The sequence below is a fragment of the Colossoma macropomum genome, unplaced genomic scaffold (assembly GCF_904425465.1).
Source record: "Colossoma macropomum unplaced genomic scaffold, Colossoma_macropomum, whole genome shotgun sequence".
In the NCBI taxonomy this organism is placed as follows: domain Eukaryota; kingdom Metazoa; phylum Chordata; class Actinopteri; order Characiformes; family Serrasalmidae; genus Colossoma; species Colossoma macropomum.
Genome location: NW_023494791.1, coordinates 20,503,021 through 20,530,147, shown reverse-complemented (window position 1 = coordinate 20,530,147; position 27,127 = coordinate 20,503,021). Strand labels below are relative to the sequence as shown.

At 43.9% G+C, this 27,127-nt stretch overlaps 1 protein-coding gene across 2 annotated transcripts in view; it reads left to right on the top strand.

Moving 5' to 3' along the window:
• The window catches only part of bcl11aa (BAF chromatin remodeling complex subunit BCL11A a), a 51,497-nt gene extending 24,619 nt beyond the window's left edge, over positions 1–26,878 (top strand). For both annotated transcript variants that reach the window (XM_036574302.1, XM_036574303.1), the window contains exon 3: positions 21,522–26,878. In XM_036574302.1, coding sequence (XP_036430195.1) covers positions 21,522–23,587 — 2,066 coding nt within the window. In that variant the 3' untranslated portion in view covers positions 23,588–26,878. The remainder of the gene's footprint in view (positions 1–21,521) is intronic.
• The last annotated feature ends 249 nt before the right edge of the window (positions 26,879–27,127 follow it).

The window sequence follows — 27,127 nt, the reverse complement described above, 5'->3', positions numbered from 1 at the left end:
CTCTCTCTCTCTCTCTCTCTGTACCCCTCCCCATTCTGAAACCTTTGGGGAGAGGTTTTCCTGCCAGACGCGTCCACTCCAGACGCCGCTGCTCTGAGCACCTGAGTGGCGGAAAGCAGAAAACAGGTAGTGAGAATCAAAACAGAGAGTGCAGTGTGTGTGTCCGCGCAGCCACTGAGCTGCAACCTTTTCGGCTTGTTGTTTCCTCTGCCTTTTCACAGCGCGTGCGTTTATTTTTCAGTCACTGGGTGTTTCCTCTCTTTATAAATACTGCCCTCTCTAAGTCTCTCCCACTCTCTCTCTCTCTCTCTCTCTCTCTCTCTCTCTCTGCGGGAGAGAACATGTATGTGTGTGAAAGAGAGAAAAACTGTGAGTGTGTAAGGGGTGTGTGTGTGTGTGTCTGCTGGGCATTTGGCTCTGAAACACACGGCGGTTTGTGTGTGTTGCTCTATTGCTCGGGGCACAGCCCTGGACCTGCCGGGCCCTGTCTCGGATTCCCACGATGGGCGTGTTAGGACCTTGTGTAATGACACCACACTGCAAAAAGCTGCTGAACCTGTCCCCCTCCCTCTGTTGCTCCTTGACCCTTTCTCCATTCCCTATAACCTCCCGGGCTGCCCCCTGTCTTTCTCTCACTATATAACCCCCCTTAGTGCTTATGCACCAAGTCTAGACTTAATCAGCACCAAATCTACCAATAAGATGGACCAAAAGCTTAAAAGCCAACATACCTTCAGAGGTTATAGAGGGTCCTTCCAAAATGGTAACATCTTAGATCACCTGTAAGTCCTATCTTTTTTCTTTCTTCTACTCTTCTCCTTTCCACCCACCTTACCCCCACTCCCTGTCCCCTGTCTCCCTCTCCCCACTCTCTCTTTTCACCCTCCGTCTCCTCCTTGCCCCCCAGACCTCCAGACAAAAGCGTGCAGGGCTATTGTTGCATGGGCGGCTGGGGCTGAAAGAAAGGGAAAGGGGGTCATTGGTGGTATTAGCAGCAGCTAATCAGGCCGGGGGGCACAGGCGGGTTTGGTCGAGGGCCTTGTGAGGAGCCCAGTGGCGGGGGAGCTGAGACCGTCCGCTCCCTTGTTTCCCAGGCGCCCATGGTCCCCTCTACGGTTACACAAAATGTCCGCTGTGGCTCCCATGTTGCCAGGGGTCTATTATTAGCAAGTGTCAGTCAGTTATCTGAGAGTAGTGCTTTTAGCTGCCATTTAAGTGGCTGACACTCAGGTTTTGCAGCAGATTAAATGAAATTTTAGGCGCAGTTTGGCTCGGCTGCGAACGGACAAAGGAGGCAGCTGTTGTTGGAAATGTAATCTGGTACCACCGGGGAAAAAGGGTGCCACGGCCGGTGCTGCCCACTGGCCTGCTCTCCAGCTCCTTGCTTCTTATAGAGCAAATCCAGGAAAAAAAAGAACCTCCATTCTTACCAAGCAGAGCTCCAAGACATAAACTGCCTGTCAATAGTTTGGGGACATGTAGCTTTTAAATATGTTTTTCAAGTGAGCATGTATTTTTTGTTGATTTGCAACAGATTAAAATATTAAACCAAACTGGTTAAAACAGTATCACATGTGAATATTTGTGATAGTATTTGTGACAGTAATAAAATGGGCCTAATGCCAAATTCCACATATTATTGTTGTGATATCAACACACATCAGTACACTTTGCAAATTTTTTTGTGCTTAATTTACAGAATTACAAAATTTCAAAACAAGGCAAAGTGTCACCAAACTTTTTATACACATATGCAGCTCTTTCTGTTCTTGTCCATGGTTTACTTTGCCTTGCAGTGGCCCATGCCCTGCTGATGTGTGAAGATGTCAGGACACCTCCTCTACAAGCAGATTCTAGTCTTTAACATGCTGCAGAGTTTCATGCCGCTAACATGTGCTTGTCCAGGTGAAAAGGTGTTTTCAGTGGACACAGGCAGTAGGGGTAGGTGTGGGCGTTTGTGCAGCTTGGGGATTTCCTGGCCTTTCTTCTGTGCACTGCCTAAAACAGCGGCACTATGCCCACGGCTGCTTATCCACCAACATGCCAGTGTCATTCACAGCCTCAAATTTTTCTCTTAAATACTTCCCTGCTCCACTCCCTCTCTCTCTTTCTCTATCTATCTCTCTCACTCCAGGGTGGCATGTTGCCAGCACAGTGTGTTTTTTCTATCTAGTGTGTATGTGCATACATGTTTGTTCTTTTGGAGAAGGGTCTGTAGTTAGTGGAGAGTCTTATCAGTGCTACTGCGGCCTGTTCCAGCCCCTGCTAAAGGTGTGAAAAGTGACAGTTGTAAATGACCGTGAAGAGTGGTTGGGGTTTAAACTGCGAATGGCATCAATTTTACCCTGCGCACTTCCTCTAGCTACTGCACAGACGAGAGTATTGATGTCAGTCGGCATTTGAAGCCAGACTGCACTAAGTGCTCTGCTCTGTGACTGGAATTTGATTGTCTGTTTTTAATGAAATGCATTCGTTCCACTTGTCCACTGTGAAACGACATCACTTTGCTCAGTCTGGGACAAGGTGGGTTGATAAACTCTGTGTGATGCCATGTAAAGCTGTGGTCTTTACAAATAAATGCGTTATTGGTGCTGTGGTCTAAATATATATATTATCAGTTTGGCTGTTGGCCACAGAGTGCTGCAGTTGCATGACTTGTGTTCTGCTCTACTTATAGGTCCACTTATATAACTGTGCATTATGTGATGCAACATGAGGTCGAGGATCAAACTCAAGGGTGCAAGTATCTGGGTTGCAGCTCAACTATGATCACATATGCAGATACATGCACAAGTTTAACCTACACACACTCAAAGAGAGTGATATATAGAAGGCTGTCTTATTTAAGGGGCAGCATGCAACAGAAGCTGTGTTTGGCAGCAGTGTAACCACTGTGACAGAGAATGGTAATCATTGTGGCCTTTGTTGTCTTGCAGTCTGTAGCACGTTAGTCACTTTTAGAATATATTTAAGAAAACAGACCCCAGACAGGAAAAAATTATTCTCAGATTTATACTCAGATACAGATATACGTTACATAAGTGAACTAGCTACTAAGGCCACATCTTTCCTAGTAACACACCTATGAAGGGAGACCAGTTTCCCTTACCAAGCTGAACTTTGCCTATAGTATGGATATATATATAGATATAGATTTATACCCTATTATGTTTTAATTTTTTGTGATATAAATATCACTCTTCCTAAATTTAATCACTCTCACAAATTTGACCATGTGGTGTTATTCTCAACTATCACAACCTTGCTCCAGGTGTTCGAAAAAAATATTTTCCCTTTTTTCTTTTTCAGTCCGGGTAGTTGAGATAAGAATCTAAGATATGCTCCCTCAACCCGAGTGACCTGGGGAAAAAAACGCTCAGCCCTCCCTCTCTCCGACCCCGGCGTCTCATGCTTCCCCTATAGATCGGCCCTCTGATCTATAGGGCTCTGGACACATTTTTGGCAGGGCGTGCAGGTGGCGTTCCAGCATGCTCTGAGGTCCCGCTCTTTGCCATGTTAAAACCTGATTTATTGACTTCAGCTGCCTATGAGGGCTTGCAGGTACAACCACCTTAATTAACATTTTTATAACAGTTGTGTAAGTGCCCTGGACTAAAACAGCTCTGTTGGCCCTGCTGGCTTTGTTGCTCCTGGGCTCTCAGCTTCTGACAAAGATCTGTGAAGCTCTTCACACTGAACTTGGCCTTGTGCTCTGGTCACAGTGCCTGCTTAGAGTCCGAGTGGAAAATGGAGGAAGACAAAACAAATGATAGTAGCTTGTTTAGAAAGGAGCCAGACCTCTGGCAGGACACACTCTAAAGGGCAGTGTTTTGCAGTCCCAGTGCTAAGTTACCGCTGGTAACATATGATGGCATAATATGGATTGGAACACTTGTATTGAATTATGTGTGGGGCTGCGAGAGAATGTGAGGAGAGGCTCCAGTGTGAAGAATTAGCGTGAACAGCAGCCGCCACAGTACCGCACGCACTGCATCCATCTTGCAGCCCCGTTATTGATGGTAAATGTAATACTTTAGTATTAACGGCTGCTTTCCGCACCATTCTAGTCCTGTTCCCCGTTCACACACACACAGACACATGCACACAATCAAATGAGATGATATTCTGCTGTCATATGTAACAGGCAGCATGTGGGAGGTTTCTCCATGATAGCACCAACTATAGGCTTCTCTCTACCTCTCGCTCACCTTCTCTCTACCTCTCTATGTCCTATTGGCTTATACATTGGAGTCGCAAATTTTTTACACACATATATACGGAAACAAACAGGTAGCAATGCCTCTGTCCGCCTCTCTCTCACTATCACTGCCCTCTGATTATCCTATGAGTGTATTGACACATGCGCTGAATTGTTTTATGATTATGTGGAAGCTGTCTGTTTCCTGCCCTCTGCATTTATGTCTCTGTTATCACTTTCACACCCTCCTCCCTGCGTCCCAGTTCTTTTTCTCTTTCTACCTTTCCACACCTCTGTGGCCTTGACCCAAGATGGGTTTTTGGCAGGGTCAGAGAAGATGGTCCATTTTCACTCTGTCCTTTGGACACTCACCTAGCCACTTCTCTCTCACACTCCTTCTCTTCTCTCTCTCACTGTCAGCCCCGAGCATCTCCGGCACCGTATATTCCAGTTTCTGGATATGTGGGATAGCATAGTGCAGTGTTTCGAGTGGTAGCCAGCACATTTATAAGATGCTTGAAATGAACATGTAATAGAGTGGAATGCATTTCAGCCTTACAGCACAGGCCTGCAGGAATTGGAGACAGAGGGGAAAGTGCATGTATCAGGCCTGAAAAAGAAGAGGACAAGTCTACAGGCCTGGACTCGAAGCACCCGGTTCAGATTCTCCACAGCCTAGCGCCCGAAGGGAGGCATGAAATCAGCCTGTCTTTCGTCGCCCTCGAAACAGTGTGCTTTTTGTGCATGGCTGTGTAAGCTCCGCTGCGCTACTCGCACACTCAAGTGCGCTCTCTTAAAGGCATGGGTGTCACATGCACGAGTCACATAGCAGAGTTTGTCTGTTTGGCTGTTGAAACTATTGGAGAAATTCTATTGAAAGTGCAGTTTCTAGACTTTCAATCAATACCATGTTTGTGTTTATAAGTAGAAGAAGATTGTTGCACATACATCATGTAATTTAGAATGTAATTGTGTAGTTATATTAAAATAGTACAGCATAACAGCATCTGTACTAATGGATAATTTCTCCACACTTTCATTTATTCATGTTGTCAGTTCATAGTAGTGGACTTCATAGTTTGTAAAGCTATGTGATGGGCATGCTGGATAGCAGGCATGGGAGTGGGGAGTGAGTTTAAGGGAGATTTTGGGAATGGGGAGTGTTTTGTTAGACTGGTAGCAGTTGCTGGGTGGGTTTTGGCTCTCTCTGGCCTTGACTGACATCACACAAAACCTTGTTCTTGCACCAACACATCCAGCCTACCCCCCCATACTGGCTCCCGGGCCTTTTGGAAAGCCAGGCAGGGGAGGGGTAAGCACAACAAAGAGGAGCATATAGTAAACACGTGGTGTGGAAGGGACAGTAGGAATAAAAACCTGGCGAGGGTGGAGTGAGACGCTCCAACAAGAATTCCATTGTAAACCAGCGGAAGTGGAAAAATGTTTATGCTCAAACTTGAGCCTTAATTGTAAAGTGGAACATCATCTTTGAAAGAGTCAGTTAAGCAGTGCTAGCCCACACACTATTAGTGCTGGAGTCCAAACGCTATCTGAGGCAGGCTGAATTTACGTGAATAGCTATTTAATATCCCGGTTTTAATGGGATATAAAACCCCTTCCCGGACAACTGTCCTCTAATAGGTCTTAAAAGTTGTTTGTTGACGTTGAGATGGGGGTAATTAGTGGACCCGTAGCTTTGGGAGAGGGCGTCGGTGGTTGGGTTGGGCTCTCCCATTCGGCCGGGCCATCTTTTGGGCCTGGCTAAAAGGCGCTGGCCGCTCCTCAAAGGGAAGCATTTGGAGGTCTTGCGACCGCTGTGCTCTGGCGGGTGGTGGGGGGAGATGTGCGGTGTAGCACTTAGACTCCCTCTGATGGGAACATTAGCCACATTAGGCCACTCTCAAAATGCCCTAATGGAGTACTCACTCTGAAGCACACACATACACACACATACACACAAAACTGAAAAAAAATGGTTGGCAAATAGTTTTCTGGAACTTTTAATGTGTGAATTATATATTTCTTTAAATTGCTTGCTGCCCTATCTCGTTCTCTTTAAGAAAGATAAAAACTAAACCAGGACAGAAGCTCATTTCTCAGAACATGGAGGATAATAAGTGAAGTGGGAAGGTAGTTAAGCTAATGGATCTCCAACACCTCTCAATCTCCTTACATGCCTACTCTTTAAATCAGCTCGGATGAAATGAGCCCATCCGTGCTGTTTGAAAAAGCTTCCCGCTAACTCTGCCTTCCTCCTACTCTTCCCTCTGCAGGAGTGAGTGAGGGTGCGTTGGGCTGTCTTTGAAGGGCGTGTGTTTGGGGATGTTTGTTTGGTGCTGGTGGCGAGGCCTTCATGTTTGTGTAAATGTCAGAGGCTGTGTCGTTATTGACTGCTCTGCTACGGCCCTGTGCCTCTGTGTTCTGTTGCACAATGGCCCCAGGCAGCCTTCTACTGGAAAACTGCCTTTCATCTGCTGTTGATCAAACTTCTGCTTCTCTCTCTCTCCCCTCTCTCTCTCTCTCTCTCTCTCACTCTCTCTCTCTCTCTCTCCTTCTCTCTCTCTCACTCACTTTCACTGTCTCTCTCCCACTCCCTTTCCCTGTCTCCCTCTTTCTTCCTCTTTCTCTCTCTTACACACACTCTCTCACTCTCTCTCTGAGGATATGTTCTTTTAGGACAGTGCTCAGTAGATGGGTGGCCGTCTGCTCTGAATAATTTAGAGAACTTTTTGTCCGGCTCTGTGAGATGAGCCTGGAGCAGGGGGGGGAGTGATGGGTCTGGATCTGTTCAGGCTTGTCTTCTCCTCTCTCTGTTCAGGCGCTCCGAACCCTACGGTAACAGTCAACTTAATGGACAAGCGCAAACCTTTACACATCTTGTCCTCATGTTTTTTTTTCTAAAACTGCCTTTCCTTATAGTAAAACTGAAATCCCAGTGTGGTAAGTGTATATTACTATTTTGTTCACTTTCAGTACCTTCCGACAATCATCAGCCTATCATATCCAATAGCCTGCTGCCTCAAACTGTGGACTGCTGAACCAACATAACCTCACTGTTGTAAGAAAACCTTGTATCACTAACTTTATAGGAGAAGGACAAATGTTATTAACTTCACATCTGTTAATGTGACTTTCTGTTGGTCCATTCATCATGAAATGTCCACATATGAAAAGTGCAGCTGGTGCCTTTTTTCAAACGTTTTTGTTTTGTTTTTTTTTGTTGTTGTAGCAGAACTATGTTAAATCAGAAACTTGCCCATGTGTTAACTCTCCTAAAAACACAGATGCACTCTCTCTATCTTCCTCTCCCTCTCTTTCACACGCTTCCTCTCTCCTCTCCCTCTGTCCGTCTCTTTCTCTCACACCTCTCTCCGCATGTCTGTCAGCTCTTCAGACCTAGAGAAGAAAGGGTCAGCAGCACCAGGAGGCAGTTTGAGGCAGCGGCGCGAATAAACTCCTCTATCTTCACTCTCCCCTTCGCTATCAAGAGACTTACACATGGGGCCTTTTGTTATTGTTGATGTTATGCCTTTTTTCCTGTTTATGTTATAAATCTGTGTTAAAAATGTCCTCTTATCGATTGGGTGCTCTTGGATGAAAATGCTTAAAGAAGGTTTCCTCATCAGAGAAAGAGGAAGAGATGGAGCTGGAGAGAGAGAGAGAGAGAGAGGGTTTCTGGCAGGGTGAGGTTGGAGCGGCGTTGCTGCCAAAAGTACAACAACTGCAGCGGGCTCCATGTTTTCCTAGCAGCAGGTTCTCAATGACTCAAACCCTGATCATCTTCTTCACCTCCCATCTTTTTCCTGTCCTCTCCTTTGCTGCTCTCTCGTTCTCTCACTCTCTCTCGCTCTTTCTCGCTCTTTGGCTCTCTCGCTCCCTCCTTTACTTATTTGTTATTTTCAGAGCTCTGGACGGCAGCGTGCCAGAGAGAGGTCTCTTGGCAATGGTGAGGTGGAGAGGTGTGTGTTTGTGTGTGTATACAAGTGTATAAGTGAGGGGGGGAGTTGAGGTTGGTGGAGGGGTTGGGGGAGGTCACTCTTCCCCAGGTTTCTTTCCTAAAGAGCTTCTCCTCTTGAGACAGCAGTGCAGAAGAGGCCTGTGGGTTAGAGGTTGAACTTCTCCTTTTGCCCCCCTCCATCTCTCCCCCTGAGGCTGAGTCAGAATGGGCCTGCTGCCTGGAAGCTGCCAACTAAAGCCTGAGCCGCTCCAAAGATAGTCAGGGTCAGGAAAAATAAACACCTGTACACAGCCTCTGATGGACAGATGGAGAGCGTTGGAGGGATGAGAGAAGAAAGCGAGAGAGAGGAACAAGGCAGGAGTCAGAGAGAGGTAAAAAAAAAAGTAAGATGAATGGCCTCCCCTTTTGTGACACGCATGTTTGTTGAAATAAAAGGAGAGGATATTCAATTTTCGGGGTGCCTGTTGTCAGATGGAAAGTATTTCTGTGGTTTGTGTGTGTGGCCAGCACCCTGTGTTTGCTCTAGGGGATGATGATGGTACACAGTGCTGTAAAGCTGATGACTGATTCCCTCTGGTCAGCAGCTGCTGGGGCTAGCCAGGTCTACAAGTCCTTGCAGGTCCCCATTCTCTACACAGCTCTTTTACTGCTGCCTTCTACATTTTTGTGTCTGTTTGTGTCACTTTTAATCGACTTTTTCCCAAAGCGCATACCATACATGTTCATTCTTAACGATTCTGTTTGTGTGTGTGTACGTTCAATATGTATCATCTTAAATGGGCGTATTTATTATAACTACATAACTTACATATTAGTTTTATTGTAGTAACAGAAAAATCACAGTAGTTACTGAATAACATGCATATGTTTCAAGGGATTAGAGGAAATCCACCAGATTGTTCAAATTTTCTACATAATTAAATCACTTATAACAGTTTGATGTGAAATGGTGCATTGTAGAGAAATTTTATCAACAGTGGTATTTATAGGGTTGTTATGTCTACAACGCAAATATAGCCTTTTAATTTACCATTAAAAATGACGAGTGTACCCACATGTATCTCTGAGTTTTTCTATGTAATGTTGCAAAACAGTGGTAAATCCCCTGTTTTGCATTGCAACACCCTGCATATACCTCTCTACCATGAATTACCTGAAGTAAAAAAAAACAAAACCTTATTTCAAAGGTATCATAAAACAATGTCTCGGATATCAAGCAGCATATCTGTAACCATTTCATGCAGTAGCTTCCTGTGAAGTAGATTTTAGAGGCATTAAACATTTTGGATGTCTGGTTCCTATCACCACTGCTGTGAAAAATTCAAAGTCTGTAGGTTTCTCTAGAACAACTTCACATCAAACCACTCTGAATGACTTTATAGTTCAACAATTTATTTTGAAACTTTTGAAAAATTCTCTTTTTAAAAAAAGAGAGCAATCCCAACTATTGTGTCCAATTTGAACTCCTCTTAATGACATGTATGACATGTTCACCACAGGACAAAGCAGAAAGGCAAAAACAAAAAAGTTTGTGAGATATACGTAAAGTGGCTCCCAGTGACTTCACCACAGCTCCCCTCACTGGGCAATATTCCATTCCAGCGTCCTATAAGAAAATATATTCAAATTGAAAAGGCTCAAAAAAAGCCTTAATGGAAATATGAATTGCCAAAGCTGAATGTGGAAGGGACAAAAAGGGTGAATATGCTGAGTGAAGTGCAATTATGTGAAAGCAAATGTTATGGAGCCTTGGAACTGGCTTTGGTCCTCTAATTAAAATGGCTGAAAATGTTTTGACAGTGTCTGAAGCCATGCCCCAGGCCCCGGCTCCGCGCCGCTCCAATTTCTCCCTCTTAGTGATGCAGCGATACATTTATGCAGAACGTGCCACGAATATCTCCCTCACTCCCTCTCGCTATTTCACTCCCTTGCTCCCTCGCCCTGTTTCTCTCTCTTCCTCTCTGAGAGAGGAGCTATGATCCCTGCAGCAGGAGTGTGAGTGCTCAGGCCTCAGCTGTAGCACTGTGCTCATAGCAGTGCCTTTCTCTCTTTGATGATAATGTATTGCTATTGGAATTTTTGTCTTATGTAAGTAAGACTTCTAATGTTTCCTGTTTGAACAAGTTAAATGAGTTGTCACACTTAATTATGGCCAGATTGTAAATGTTGACGATGTTCTGGACCTTGAACGAAATGGAGGGCCGGCCTCATAAGCAACAGCCATGCAGTTAAAATAATAATTATACTTTTTTTTATCATTAATTTGTCTCCCTTTGAAAATCCTTAAGGTTGCCAAGGCCAAGTGTTTTTTAAAACTCTTTAGGCCTTAGACATGCTCTTTCTTTATTACCTTTTCATGCAGTAATAGTTTAAGGTGTGGAGCCTGTTTTTGCCGAACTCTGTGCAGTGCTTTCTACATGAATAAATGAATCTCACTCTAATTAAATGAAGCATGTGGAGCAGTGTAGTTGGTGCAGTGATTAATTAGGCTATTTATGAGTAAAAATGTCTCTCTTGTATTCTCTTCCAGTTTTTTCTCTCCTGTCCCCTTCTCTTCTCTTCTCTTCTCTTCTCTTCTCTTCTCTTGTTAATATGCTCTCCATATACTATGTCTGTGCATGTGCAGGCAGATGCAAGAGTGTGTGTGGGATGTTTGAGTGTAAATCCTATGCAGGTGTGTGGCAATAGTGAGCCTTCTTTTTGGTATATTTTATGCTGCTTTAAGGAAAAAAAATGGAAACACACAAGCCTTTCATGCTGTAATTTGTGTTCTCTGTAATTTTGACATTTTGGTTCTGGTTTAAATGCTGGCTAAAGTTGCCACCATCAGTAGAGAGAGAGAGAGAGAGAGAGAATGAGAAGCGCACACACACCGTTATTCGCTTCAGCGATTATATAACGATTTGGCCATTTAATTGCAATCATAAACACAGTTTAGTAGACTCTGACTGTAATATTAAAATTATGTTTACGAGCTAAGGCAGAAAACATTTTTTCCCCCTCCTCTCTGGTCCGTTTAGTGTTTCGGAGCTCTTTCTGTCTCCTTAAATTCACAAGTCCTTGCGTCAAGTCGAGCAATAGTTCATCACTCCCTTCCTCACACACAAACACATACACAGTCGCACTCAGTGAAGGACCGGTGGGGCTGGAGACGTTACATTAATCCGGGTGACAGAGGCAGTGTTTTGTTCATTGTTCACGGGTGTCTCCGCCAAGCGTACTCCCCCATAAGAACCATCTGTCCCTCTCCAAGCTCACAGCTCGGCTCTACACACACGCACACACAAACACACATACATGTGTGCATGCAGTCCATCCTCGGCCCAGTTCAGTCCAGTCCGCTGGCAGAGCTCTCTACCTTTCTTCAGTCTCCTCTCTGCCTGCACTAAGCTGTGCATTCAGATGTACATTTACTCGCACAGGGCACTGATTTGACTTAATTTGTTCTGTACGAAAGTCACATTTAAAGTTCTGACATTTAAAAACAAAATCTAAAAAGCACACGTTGATAGTGCTAATGATTAAGTGTAAATTTGATGAGAAAGGACTACATGTACCTCCTGGGCCACAAACACACACATACACACACCCTATGTACGTCCTGTATCACTGTCGGAGCTGAGAGAGAGCTGGGGAACATGGTCTGGAACACAACAGGGGGCCAGCAGTATTGACATTACTCTCCCCGGCCACACACACACACACACACAGACTCATTAGAAAACCCTGTAACCCCCTTTTTTTAAATACAATTCGAAACTCTAGTGGCCCTTTATGTGTATAGTTAATAATGAATGGACCAATAGAAATTATTCAAAATTACCTGGAATAATATCTTGTTACATTAATGTACATTGAAGTTTATTTGTTTTTTACTTTACTGTATCAGAGATACACGGTTTTGTCATGATACCAATGATATATATATATATATATATATATATATATATATATATATAATGTGTGCATGTGTGTGTGTTTGTTTGAGTATATATTCCAGCACAAATCAAATCAATATCACTTTCAAAACAGGACTGTAGACGTCGCAAGCTAATTGTGTTTTGTCTTCCTTCGTGCACTGCAAATTGTAGTGCTGCACTTCATAACACACCAGAAATTAGTCTCATTGTTGCTTTAAATACTGAAATCATTTTCAAGTGTTCCACAATTACAGAGTCTGTGCTTACAGTATGTTGTTCCTTCAGTACAAAAAGAGCAGGCTGACTAAAGCTGGGTCTGAATGCAGCTGTAGTGGGAGAGTGATGCATGCATTGTTGCGCTGTTCTGCCGAACTCCGCTGATTTCTCTGGTTATCATTAGCCAAGCCTGAGCAGTTGAGGTGTGTGTGTTTGTGATTGGAAGGGGCACGTCTCTCCTTGCTGTAATAATAAGGAAGGGGAGTCAGGTGTGTGTAAATCTCCCCTACTCTTAATTGCATTTGTGGTGCACCAGGCATGTGAGAGAGAAAAAGAGAGAGAGAGAGAGACGGAACGTGGGGGTATATGTGCAGGATCTGGCTATTGCAGGGATTACACACATAAGACTGAGAGGAAACGCCACTAGGACACAGATCCTCCACTGATTTCAACCCCCATTTTCTGCCTGGGCTGACTCACCCTGTTTACAATCCACAATAATGGGTGATGCACACTGAATCACGCCTTCATACCGGAATAATAGACCTGTAGGAGTTTTACTTGAGCTTTTTAGCATAGCGTCGCTGTCATAAGCAACCTCGTCCCTCCGAAATAGTAACTTTTACCATTTAAAAAAGTATTTCTGAATCATTTCTATTGATCATATTCATCATGAAATATTCATACAATTCAAACTATGTAAAAGCGTATAAAAACAAACAGGTTTCAATTTTGTTTCCTATGACAGTGACAAAATGTTTTCCACCTATTCTTATTCCCCTGTCTGTCTCCTCCCTCCTGTGTGTGTCTGTTTGGTGACTGTCTGGATTGTGTGAAAGGAGGAGAGCTGGGTCCAGGGCCCTGAAGGTCATGTGACTGGACACACAGGGTGGGCCACAGCGAGCTTGACACTAACAGGACGTTTTGCTCATGCACGCTGCTGCTGGATATGTTTGGAGAGAGAAGGAGAGAGAGAGAAAAGGAGAAAATGCCTCAGTTTTACATGCTTCTTATCTGGGTTCAGGAAAGTGAAAAGTAATAAGTGCGAAAGTCAGATTTTTGCCAGCCTGCCCAGGTTAATTACTGGCACGCTTGTGCCCATGAGCATTAGCCTCAGTTATCACAATATCTCTTTCAAGTGATTTTTTTTCCTCTATTTCCTTTCTCTCTCTCTTTCTGTCTCTCTCTCTCTCTCTCTCGTCCCTCTCCTTCTTTCAGTTTCTCCCTTTCTCCCTTTCTAAGTGTGTAGTTAATAGTCAGACTAAAAGCCAATGTTTGGATATTTATGTGCACTTTCTGGCACAGACAGAGAGAAAGAGAAATGCATAATGTTTGGATTGTAGACAGAGACAGAGATAGAAGCGATTCAGACTCTTGCACTGGTCTTTATGGCACTTCCTCCGTCCAGCTTTGTCTGTGAACAAGTGTTGGTCAAACAGGCCTTTGTTTGTGGTCAGTCACTCGGCACACCACAAAGAGTCTGGGCCAGGACAAAGAGCCGAGTGTGTGAGAGCAGCGCTGGGTCGACTGGGCCACAGTGCTCCGGAGAATACTGATGCAAAACGGGCAGACAACACACACAAACACACACACACACACACACACACAATCACACGACCGTAGCATGGATACACACACTATACTGCTCAAATAACCCGTGCGCTAATATGCACAACCTGAACATGCACATGTGGTCTCATACAGGACCGGGATAAAAGTCAAACATACACATAAAACACACATGCATACTGCACACCAGGGATAGATATAAAAATCTGGCCACTAGGGCCACCAAGCCAATGAATCTTGTGGCCAAAATTAGGAAATTGTGTCCAGAATTATTGAAACCGTGGTGGACCCCCTGGCGAGATGGTCCACCCTGACATCATCCGATCTAGGTTATGTGTTTAGCTACTGGAGTGATAGCCTCTGGATGTAATGCCAGCTTATTTAACACTATATTTTATTTAAGACATTTTTCCATAGAGCAATATTAGCTTCAGCAATAATTCTGACAAAATCTGATTGGATGCAATTAGTTCCGTGTCCAACCATTTGTTTTAAGAATCTCTAAGACAAGTGGCCACTCTTACAGTGTTAGTGGCCAAAATGTGAAATGTTGTGGCCAGGGGCAAAGGGCAATCATCAGTGTCTAGCCCTTCTGCACTCACCTAAAAATAGGGGCAGTCAGGCAGACTCCTAGAGTTCCACAGAGTTGCCACTGACATATCATCACTGCAGATTTTGAGAGCAGTTGTAGAGTGCCATCCTGACTCTGGTGACTATGAATTTGAGTCATCTTTTAAGATAAGAGAATTTTACACAAATCATCAATACTGACTACTCTGAACACTTTTGTTTTTTATTCCATGCCTAGCCAGTGTGTAAATTTGTTTTGAAAATGATAATGAAATCTATTTTAGAGTTAGCTGGTGCAGAGGGACAAATCACATATGACTGTATGCAGAAGCTCTTGAAAGCGTAAGCTGCCGCAAAATTCCAAAATGATTTTACATGACATTGTCCTTTCTCCCCCTGCATTCGCTAATCCTGTTACTGCATTGTTCCATCACCTCAATAACTATTATCGCTGAGTGCTGTTGAATCTTAACACAATCGTCAAGGACGAAACAAAAGGAGTCAGGCTGAGTGAGTGACAGCAGGATCAGCACAGGAAGACTCAGCACCACAGCTCGGAAGATGCCAGCAACTGTCCAAATGTCCTGGGCTCTAGTACATGCACTTTTGTATAGGTGTGCATGTGTATGCACATGTGTCCAATGCTTTTGTTTAGTGTAGATAGTGTCTATGTGTGTGTGTGAGAGTGTGTGTGCGGGGGACAGAGGGGGGTGGTGCGAGTGTGAGTGAGGTGGGAGGCAGATGAACAATGGGTGAATCTGCATGTCGGGGATACAGGGCTGCCCAAGCTGTTTTAATCTGGCATCCATCTTAGTCTGCTGCCGCCATCGATCCAGACGGCACACACACACAAACGCACCACGCTTTCTCGGTGAGGCCAACTGGAGACAGGGCTCCAAATATTCACACTTTTCATTTATGTGTCACACACTTTCTCAGAAATATTCATCTGCACAAAATGCTTTTTTACACACACATATATACACACACTCACTTTCAGGCAAATGACTGTTTTAATAAAATGGAAAATGATTTTTGTTTCTCCAGTGCTGTTGCATAACTAACATGATTCCATATAACAAGAACAGTGTGTGTGTCTGTGTGTGTGTGCTTATACCAAAACAGAATCAAATGCTGTTGATCTGTCCTGAAGCAGAGTTAACCCTACAGCAGCTAGTTAATAAATAAATAAATAAATAAATACATATACATACATACATACATAGATACATGCCCCAGATGAGCTGTTGGAAGTTTGCTAGTATCTCCTCAGCTTGGAACAATTTGTTTATTTTCACACTGTAAATCTAGCTTTTTTCAGTACACTGCATTTACTGAGAGTGGCGTTGGGGGCGAGGAGTGAGGTGGATGCTGGTGGGCAAGGGAGGCACCTCACAGCATATTTCCTTCCTCCAAGTGTCGTGTTTCACCATGGGCACCAGTCACTCCGTGCCAAGCCATCACTGAGCTATAACACAGCCTCACTTTTTGTCTAGAGCATTTCAGCATGCCTTTAACTAAATACAGTTAAATGTGTGTGTGTGTGCGTGTGTGTGTGTGTGTGTGTGTGTGTGTGATGGAGCTGGATTGCTGAGTCTTTTGAGGATGTGGTTGTGTGTGTGTGTGTGTGTGTAAAGGAGGGGTTAGGACTGCTCCTGTTTTGCCATGTCTCCATGCTGTAACATCACTCTGACATTTCCCTGTGTTAAAACTGGCAACAAACAGGCAGCGTACACTCTCCTGCATGCGAGTGTATGTGTGTGTGAGCGGCTGCACGGCTGCCAGTGCCTGCGGACCGGTCCAGAGACTGTCACCAGCTGCCTCAGCCTCGCAGCCTGTCCACGCTGACCCGCATTCACCGCAAATTGGAGAGGCTTTCTAATTAACTCAGGAATCGGCAAATTAGAGCAAGCCCCGCTCTGCGACTTCCCCATAAACGCTTAAAAGTGTCAAGCCACAGATTATCATTACGTCTAACAAACTCCTGGATCCAGCAGCCGCTACAAGACCAGAACAGCATGGAGGAAATCTCTGTCTCTCTCTCTCTCTCTCTGTCTTTCTCTCTCTCTCTCTTACTCGCTTACATTTTCTCCCTGTCTCTCTCACTCACTATCTCCCTCTCTCTTCCTCTCGCTCTTCTCAGTCACGCATATTAAGCAGCTGGGAAGCCGACAGTGCCTCCCCTGCTTTTGCTGCTCGCATGTCTCAAATGCACAGCTCTCAAATTCTCCCCTTAAAAAGACAGGAAATGACACAAAGAATATTCTTTTCTTATTCTCTTGAGAAAATTAAAATTAGACCAATAAAGGGGGAGGAGGTGGGGGGCTACCTTCTTTGGCATGCCATTGCTTTTAATTCCTGCCTGAAAAAAGAAAAAAAAAAAAACTCTTCAATGCCTAATAGCAGATTATTGGAGTACCTGTCTGTGGCTAGCTGACTTGCATCATTAGGACAGATTATGACAGTTTTGTCAGCAGAGGAAACTGGATGTGAGTATGCCAGGCACAGTCCCGGCATGCCATGCGCCGATGTCTGCCAGAGCCGTGCCAGTCAATAATACCGCTGCCTGCACAAAGCTATCAATTATTGTCGCAATTATTTGTCTAGTTGGATATTCAAAATGTCATGTGAAAAAGATGATTACACATTCCGCCGAGCCTTGCCATGTGTAATCAAATGAAGCAAGCCCTTGTTAAACATGGTGCTGCAGTAACCCGTCCTTCAGTTATGTCTCAGCCTGTGGCCAGAGAAGAGGCGGCTTCCATAGGCAACACACGTGCACTCATACACACAGATAAAATAAAGCCTTTCTTCCTTTCCACACTCCACTTCCACTGAATGTGTTCATTTTGTTACCACTGATATATATCAGAAATATTGCTTTGCTGAGATTAAAGATTTATGCATAACTAATATCAACAATGGTATAACAATATACATAAGTGAATGAGTGTATCAGAATTGTACCTGAATAAAGACAAACTGTCCCTTGACCTTTAACAAGAAACAGCCATTGTAATTCCAGCAATGCAAAATTGTGTAAAATAGCCTTTGCATGATAATAGAAAAATGTATACTAGGTTAAACCCTTGCAGGTGGCAACAATTAACTGTAATTTCTGCAGATTGTAATGATCCATAATTTACCGTCCGTAGTTGGCCTTCGCATCAACCCCCTGATATAAAGTTGTGTGCAGTCTTGATTTGGCGCTGAGCTTTCAGCTGTTGGTCTTTAGTTCGATTGTCAGGAGGCAGTCGTGGGTGGCAGAGACGTAGAGCTGCACTGTGCTGTTATTTCTCTCTGTTCAACACTACCTCTCTCTCTCTCTCTCTCTCTTTCTCTCTCTCTCTTTCTCCCTCTGTCTATCCAGTGGGTCGTTCTCTTTTAATTTTAGTGTTGAATAGTCATGATCACTTTCTCTGGGGACCCCATGTCTTTAAAAGAAATCTGTTAACATATGATGCTGGTTCAGCATAATTCCATTTGAATTACTTCATCTGAACCTTGAGTACTGTGTTTGGAAAATTTCTGTGAGTTTCAGAATATCTTGTGCTCAAATGATTTTCCTCAGTTTACCACGGTCATTTATTTTTGTCTTGAGTTTCTCAGCCCTGTCTGTAGTTTCGGAATGAGAGCGCTACGCCTATGCGTTCCTTCACAGAAAAGGGCCCGGACGCACACACACAAACCAATGACAGCACAAAAGGGTGCAGGAGTGTCTGGAGGAGGCTGTGTGTGCCACTGTGCCGAGCCTTCCAGAACCGCCCCTATTTGTGTGCATTAACAGGATTATCCCGCGAGCCCTCGGTGGCTCCGGCCTGCCTCCCTAACACACAGCAACACTGCCCGCTCGCCCTGTTACATGCTTTGCTGCCTATTGAAGACTTCAGAGAAACCCCCTCTGAGGAAAACAAACGAGGAGATGAAAGAGTGTGCACTGCCTGTTCGGGTCCGTTCTGCACCTCTCTCTCTCTCTCTCTCTCTCCGTCTCTATGTATCACCCCTCACATCCCTCCATCTACCATTCTCTCTCCCGTACACTCTCTCTGGCTCTCTCTCCTGGGATGGGCTAAAAAACAGCCTATGATAGCAGTTTAAAGAGCTCTGGTTTAGGAGGAGAGTTCAGTCCTTCTCCCATGTCCATTTTCCCTCTTTGTTGTTGGCCATGTGTTTATTTCTTTATGTGGACAACCTTTTTTCTGACCGCTCGACCCCCTGCTTTTGGGAGAAGAGCAGATAGCTGCGGAAGTGAAACATAAGGTGCACCTTTTAGTGGTGCTAATTTGCGCAGTTCAAACTGCCACTCATTACCCTTTGATAAATATCCAGTTGTCTGCTTTCTGCGAGTAAATAGAACAGGTCTTTTTTGTCTGCGGGCATGCAGAGTGACCTGACCTCTGCTTGTTTCCCTCTGAAGTTGTAAGTAGTATTTATCTTTCTTTTTTAAATTGTTTATTTATTCAGCTTAACTTTCAGAAATGATTTTGCAGCCTTTTTATAGCTCTCCATTTTGACTCTTGAGCATATGTATGATATATGAGCAAATCACATTTTAGGGTTCACTAGGGAATAAACTAAGGTGGCATGGCTATTTGGTGTAGTTAAAAAGGTTTGAGTCATGCTTTTAGTCATGTTCTTGTATTCTCGTAGCAGTATCACATGCTAATTTTGATAGCAATCGGAAAGATATCTCTCAAGATTCATTCTGAACCAAAAAAAGTAACTCTGAGCCATAAAAGTAACTTTTTTCATTGTAAGTGTTTTTTGATTACTGAGTTGTTTTTATAAATCATCCCTATATTGTATAAATTCTCTCCTATGTTATTTTAACTATCCTCTTTGTGGATGCAAGATTTTGAAGCGTATATATACCTCAATAATCAATATGTATTTTGATGCTGGTATTTTTATCTATTTACCTTGGAAAGCCTGTCTGATTCAAACAGCATAGGATTGTACTAAACTAATTGTGTTCACACTGATTTACCACATTTTTACTACATTTTCTCCATCAGTTACGTTTAACCTTATCTGTGGGGTAAGTTGTAATGCTTGCACTCATGCCACTTTTGGCTGAGTTGTTCATAAATATTAGGTGCTGGAATCAAAGTTTATGTTTTCATTCATAACAAAAATGTGTAAGTTGCTTGTATAAAAAAGTTATTAATTTTGCTCAAATACATCCAAAACACAAAATTGTTAAGTTGTGCCTCATTCTCCCTTACTTTGCAAAATGTTTTTATTGTTAAAAATATATTTAGTTTATTCAAATACTTTAGTTTGTTTTTATATATATTTAGTCAAAACATTTATGGAAAGAATAAGAAATGTTTTTGTAAGGAAAAGTACATCTTTGAAGACAGTATTTCCCAGTTATTGTTACTGTGTGTGAGATGTGGAAGAATTCATTTTCAGTCTAACCTGTGGAGAATCGAGATCGACTCTCGTGTATGAGCAAAAATAAAAAAAAGAAAAAAGAGAAAAAAAATCACACAAAGAGAAAAGAACACTTTCTTTTTCCTCACTGCATCATCCTCATCCTCTTACTTTTACAGCAGAAGAAGAGATCTGTGTGTAGGTGTTTGTGTGTGTGTGTGTGTGTGTGTGTATGTGTGTGAGAGAGAGAGAGAGAGAGAGAGATACAGAGAGTTAATATGAAATAAAGATATAGAAAAAGAAATGTGTTTTTAGGCAGCAAGAGATCTGTACATCATCAGTCTCTCTATTGAAAAATCACAGACAAAGAATCTTTCATTGGCGTGCAGTGTATGGCGCTTGGCTGGTGTGTGTTTAATGTTGAAACACTCCCATTCCCTGCCTGCTTTATTATCTAATCTTGTAAATGAGTTGGTGGAGGAGCTGAGTACATTTAATGAGATTACAAATGAATTGTGAAGCAAATCATAGGTCATTGCCGAAGTGCCATTGAAAGTCAATTATTGTTTTAAATGTTCCTTTACTGTCACAATTGTCTACATACTTCAATGTCCTGCTACTGAGAGAGGAGTTTTTTTTTTCTCCAGTCTCTGATGCTCATAGGTTTTTTGTCCCATAGTTTTACAGTTATTGCAAATATTTGGCTTATTTCAAATGGCTAATTTATATTAAACTGTGTACTCATTCTGTACAAGGAGAATATGAAAGTCGTAAGTGCAGTACCTCCCCAGGACTTGGACAGGCGCTTACATGGTTCCTCCTGGTTTCAGTGTGCTGAGATGTGACAGAGCCTCAGTTACAGTGCCGTTAACACGCTGTAATTCATGCTCTCTCCGCTCCCTCCCCAGCCCTCCACTGGCACTACTACTGTAGTGTTTTCATATTGTGTTTGTGCCTCACGCTCGCCTATTTCTGTACATGAATGAAAGACAGCTCTCAGCTGGGAAGGCGCTATTGTTTGCTTTTACAGCCTTGCTGCTGAGCAGCGCTGCGAGTGGAAATGCCTGCGCACAGAGCGGGCCCAAGCAAAGCGTGGGGAGGCTCGGATTCCCCACCGTGCTTCGAGACCGCGCTAACCCTTACCGGGGCGTCTTCAGCCGCGCTGCCCGCGCTTTGTTTGGGCCTTCTGAAAAGCCGAGCTCCGCCGGGCCTTGGCCTGTGGTGCCATTCGGGAGCATGTTTTTAATAAGAGCCGTGTTTACTGCCATGTGATACTTTCATTAGACGGCGGAGCGGCTGCTGTGGGGGGCGTTTGTGCAGGCGGCCGTGCCGGGCCCCAGGTCTTGGGCTGGAGAGGAGGGAGGGAGGCTTCATGAATGATTAAGCCCAAATCGGTAGTGCCTCTCTCTGGCCAGCGAGAGCCAGCGGGCTGATGAGGGAGGGAGTGGGAGCAGACATAAAGACAAGCTCCATGTGTGTTCAGCTTCTTAACCATTCTCTCTCTCTGCACTTTCTACAACCCGTGGTCCTCTAATCATTTTTTTAATGGACTGCAGAAAGATTTTGCCTTCTGGTCCAGTTGGCTTATTTATTTAATAGGTTTTTTTTTTCTTTCATTGTCCACAACGGGACATTTCACCAGATTTAGCAGTACTTATCATCTGCACTGCCTTACAGTTTGAACTAACTGAAATCTCTCTGTTGTTTTCCACAGGTAAAGATGAGCCCAGCAGCTACACCTGCACGACTTGCAAGCAGCCATTCAGCAGCGCCTGGTTTCTGCTGCAACACGCCCAGAACACTCACGGCTTCCGCATCTACCTGGAGAGTGAGCGCGGGAGCCCCCTCACACCTCGGGTGGGCGCCCCATCGGGGATGGGTGCCGAACACGCCTCCCAGCCGCCCTTACATGGCATCCACCTGCCTGAGGGCAGTCCTTTCAACTTGTTACGGATACCCAACTCTGCCCGTGATGGTCCCCCTCTCCGAGAGGGGCGGTTCCCACCGACTCCTCCGCTCTTTAGCCCCCCGCCCCGCCATCACCTGGACCCACACCGCATGGAACACTTGAGCCCGGAGGAGTTGGCCCTGGCCACCCACCACCCGAGTGCCTTTGACAGGGTGCTGCGCCTCAACCCCATGCCCCTGGACCCCCCAGCCATGGACTTCTCTCGCAGGTTGAGGGAGCTGGCCGGCAACACCTCAGGGTCAACTCCGCCCCTCTCGCCCAACCGACCCAGCCCTATGCAACGGCTGCTGCAACCATTCCAATCAGGAGCCAAGCCGCCCTTTATCTCCACCCCTCCCCTTCCCTCCATGCAGTCCCCATCCGGCTCCCAGTCCACTCCGACTCCACTGCTCCAGCAACCCAGCACCCCTATGAAGTCCAAGGCCTGCGAGTTCTGTGGTAAGACATTCAAGTTCCAGAGTAATCTGATTGTGCATCGGCGCAGCCACACAGGCGAGAAACCCTACAAGTGCCACCTGTGTGACCACGCCTGCACCCAGGCCAGCAAGCTGAAGCGCCACATGAAAACGCACATGCACAAATCCTCGCCCATGACAGTTAAGTCCGACGATGGTCTGTCCACAGCCAGCTCCCCGGAGCCAGGGACCAGCGAACTGGTGGGCAGTGCCAGCAATGCCCTTAAGTCTGTAGTGGCCAAGTTCAAAAGTGAGAACGACCGCCTGATTCCGGAGAATGGAGAGGAGGATGAGGAGGAGGAAGAAGAAGAGGAAGAGGAAGAGGAAGAAGAAGAGGAAGAGGAGGAAGGAGAAGAGGAGGAGGAGCTGGAACGGGAGGGCAGTCGCAACAACTTCCACTTTGGCCTGAACCTGGAGGCTGCGCGGCACCATGAGAACAGCGGGGGGCGGCTGGGTGTGAGCGAGGATGGCATCCCACGATCCCTGCCCGAGGTGATGCAGGGTATGGGACTGGCAGCCAGTATGCAGCACTACAGCGAGGCCTTCCACCAACACAAGCGAGGAGCTCTCAATTCGGACAGTGACGCACACAGGGACATATGTGACAAGGACTCTGTCCTGGAGTCGGACCGTGCACAGGAGGGCTGCGGCTCGGCCATCAACGGCCGAGGCTCGTCCCCCAGCGAATCGGCTTCTGTGGGTCTGTCCAAGAAGCTTTTGCTGGGCAGCCCCAGCTCCCTCAGCCCCCTTTCAAAACGCATCAAGATGGAGAAAGACTTTGATCTCCCTACGCCCACCATCCCCAACACCGAGAATGTGTACTCCCAGTGGCTGGCCGGCTATGCTGCCTCTCGCCAGCTCAAAGACCCCTTTCTGAATTTCGGGGATTCCAGACAATCGCCTTTCGCCTCGTCTTCAGAGCACTCCTCAGAGAACGGCAGCCTGCGTTTCTCGACGCCCCCAGGGGAGCTGGACGGTGGCGTCTCCGGCCGTAGCGGGACGGGCAGTGGGGGAAGCACGCCACACCTCGGGGGTCCCGGCCGGCCCAGCTCGAAAGACGGCCGGCGCAGTGACACCTGTGAGTTCTGTGGCAAAGTGTTCAAAAACTGCAGCAACCTGACGGTGCACCGGCGCAGCCACACAGGTGAGCGGCCCTACAAGTGCGAACTCTGCAACTATGCCTGCGCCCAAAGCAGCAAGCTCACGCGGCACATGAAAACGCACGGGCAGGTGGGCAAGGACGTTTACAAATGTGAAATTTGTCAGATGCCTTTTAGTGTGTATAGCACCCTGGAGAAACACATGAAAAAATGGCACAGTGATCGTGCCTTGAACAACGAAATTAAAACTGAGTAGTGATGGAGAATGGAGGCACACCTGCCAGTTAACAGCAACCCTCTCCCTAACCCCAACCTTGTAGATTTTCCCTGTTTGGCTAGTCCAGTGGAGGCTAAGACAACGTGCTTGGCACCACCAGCACACCCTTCTTCATTTACCGTTGAATGCATGTTCTGTATCGGGGCAATACTATTGCATTGACGCAAACTTCGAGCCTTTCTCTTGTGCAATAATTTACATGTTGTGTATTTTTTTTTTCCTTTTTTCTTTCCCTTTTTTGATAATTAGACAGCATGCATGGTATGTTTTGGCTATTTTTAAAAAAATTGTCCCTGGTTGGTTAGTTGTTGAGTAAATGTGTTGCTGTTTTCTTGTTCTGTTTTTTATTCAAAAAATGAGAAGAGAAAAGAAAAAAAAACAACCATGCTGCATACATTCTGTAATACATATCATGTACAGTTTTGTGTTGTAACATGGAGGACAACAGTCTATTGCTTAAACCCTCTTTGGAGGGGCTGGGAATCGCACTTAAACTAATCTTTCAAAAAGATGTTCTGTCCACATAGGGTTAAAAGTATGAATTGGCCCCTATTATGGAATATAAAGTATTGACAGCCTTTGAATTTCTTAAAAAAACAAAAGTGATCAAGATTAGAATTTGTACTATCATTTGGTAAAACAAACAAAAAAGAGTGCCTTGGATCTTGAAACTGCATTGGTTAATCTTCCTATCTGCTATAAGCTTGGAATCTCAGCCAGATACTGGAAATGGATTTATATGATTCACATAAGGTTCTTGCATCAAGTACCTGACTTTGCCGGTCTACAAGGAAATGAGGATAATCAAAAAGCTAAAAGCTAATTTGTAGTTAATCATCATTAGCTACCTTTGACACATGCATCCTTCAGTTGTGGTGTTTGTATTGTACACGGTACATCCAGTATTGTGTGGGATTCAACCATGTTTACTCTCCAGTTAAGGGTACTATACTCAGCGGTACAGGTTTTAATCCGCAGTCATAAGCTCTTACATAGTTTGTGAAGATTCTGTTCTCAGTAGCACAGCAGTTTTTGTTTTTGTTTTGTTTTTTTTAGGTGTGAGTGTGTGTGCGCATGCGTGTCTATCAGGTTATGTGAACGTCCACTGTATAGGTACTGCATTTGTGGGCCTATACAATGAAGAAATGTAGTGTTTTTGGACATTTCTCTTTGAAGAATGCATTTGAATATGTACACTTCTCAGTGATGATTAACTATGAATTGCTTACAGGTTTGAATCAAAATCCTCAAAAGAATATCTCTATCAATGACTGCAGTACTTAATACCTGTGTTCCCTAAATGGTTCAGTTATCCTGGGAAAGAGAGGGCAGAGGGAAAGAGGGAATGAACAGTACAGATGACTTGTTTGTAATATGTGTTTGGGGAGATTTTTCTTTTCTCTGGTGAGTTTAACATCCAGCCATTTTTTGACAACCATGTTTTCAGTGTTTAGATAGCACTTGTCACTCGGCCCCTTCAGTCTGTGTCTGACGCTTTGATTGGTGGGATAGTGGTTGAGTATAAATTAAGACTGCTTGCTTATACAAAAAAATGCACTGTTAAAGTTTCCCAGTTTACAGGTATTCACATGAGGGAAAACTTCCTATAATGCTAAAAAAAAAATAATAATAATAAAAAAATACAGTGTCATTGTTTAACATAACAAAGCCAACTACTCTTTACCCCCACCCCCTCACCCCCCCTTACAGAAAGCCGTTCTCCAATGTGATGTTCAAGCGTCGGGGCATAGACCTCCAGTCAAACAATGGACAATTGAAACTTGCTGCTTTCACTGCAAGAACATTTTTTTGTACAAAAACGTTTTTAAGTATGAATATAAAACAACATTTTTTAAAAAAAAATAGCAATTCATTATCTTAGGGGAAACTGTATTTAAGTTTGTTGATGTTTCTCTTTCCTCTTTGTCTTGGTGGTGTTCAAGACTTGATCACGATATATATAGAATGGGAAAAAAAATCTGTGATTTTTTTTTTCTTTTGTTTTCTTTTCCTTTCTTTCTTTTTTTTTCCACCGTGGCTCTTCACAGCTCTTCAGGTCAAACGTAACTTGCATTGGGGAAAGGTTTAAGATTATATATAAATATATAATAGAGAACTTAAATATAGGAAAATGCACACTCATGTTCAATTCCTATGCTAAAACACATTTATGATCTACTTTTTTTTCTGTATTTCTAGAATGGTATTTGAATTAAATGTTCACCTAGTGTAGGCACTATAGTATTTATATTGAGGCTTGTATTTTTAACTGTTGCTTGTTCTCTCGAAAGGTATTATTGTACCTTTTTTGGTAGTGGAAAAAAACAACAAGCTGCCACGGTATATTTTTTTAATTTGGCAGGATAATATAGTACGAATTATTTGTATGTTTAAAAAAAATGAAATGAAAAAAAATTCAATAAAAAAAACTAAAGTATGTGGCATTGTACAAAGGAGGCCATCTAATGGTTTCCCTGAGGAGTCTTTTGCGAATGTCCACACTAGCTAAAACAGGTGGTCGTACATATCTTTTTTTCTGTTCTTTTTTTAGACTCTCCTCTTCTGCTGCCATTCTGTATGCAGTAATGCAAGCTGATGTTGGGTTCTTCTGTAATGTGCTTCTCTGTCTTCTCACCTATCTCACCTGACTACATTCCAGCATCTTAAAGAGAACAAACTTCATATGCAGTAAATACCAGTACAGAAATGAAAATCGTACAAATAAACGAATTAAAAATAATCAATGTTTTGCAGGTTTTTTTTTTTCATTGCCAAATACTAAATGGTGCTTTATATTTAGATTGGGATGACTTTCATATGCAAAGCATATTTAAAAATGAAATGGAAATAATGGAAAAGCCCGCTTGAGTTCATACTTTTTTGTAAATGGCAATGCGGAATATTTTGTTATCAGCCTTTTCTATTCCTGTTCTGAAAGCTGTTTGTTGTAACTTGAACTTGAACTTTATCTTTTACAATGGGAGTCACTATTTATTATTACTTAAATGCTCTGTTCAGAACGGAGACATGGAATGGATCTTTTTTGGTTTTCTTTTTGGTTATTTTTTTATTTTGTTATTGTTGTTTTCTTTGAAAAATGACCAAAGGTCATTGACAACTTTTGCTTTTTTTGTCGTATTTGTTTCTGGTCTATGTTGAGTTTTATTGGAGAAACCACTGTCTGTGTTTTCTGGCAGTTGTCTGCATTATCCTGTTCACACACCCATTTTGTCCCTTTATTGAAAACAATTAATAAAAAAAATTAAAGTATCACCTTGTTGATAACATTTTTGTGGAACTGAAGATAAGTCACTGTATACTCCTCAGTCTCACACCAACCCCCACACACGCACGCACACAGTGCAGTGATAGAACAGTAACCGAGAGTCTGAAGCTCTGTTTAGGCTCCGTCTCTCTTGCCCTGGTCTTCGCTCAGGTTTGCTTGATAATTAGGCTGAAATGAAACTGCAGCTCATTTTGGTCATGTGACTTGTGCTGTGTCACCCTACCTGTACCCTC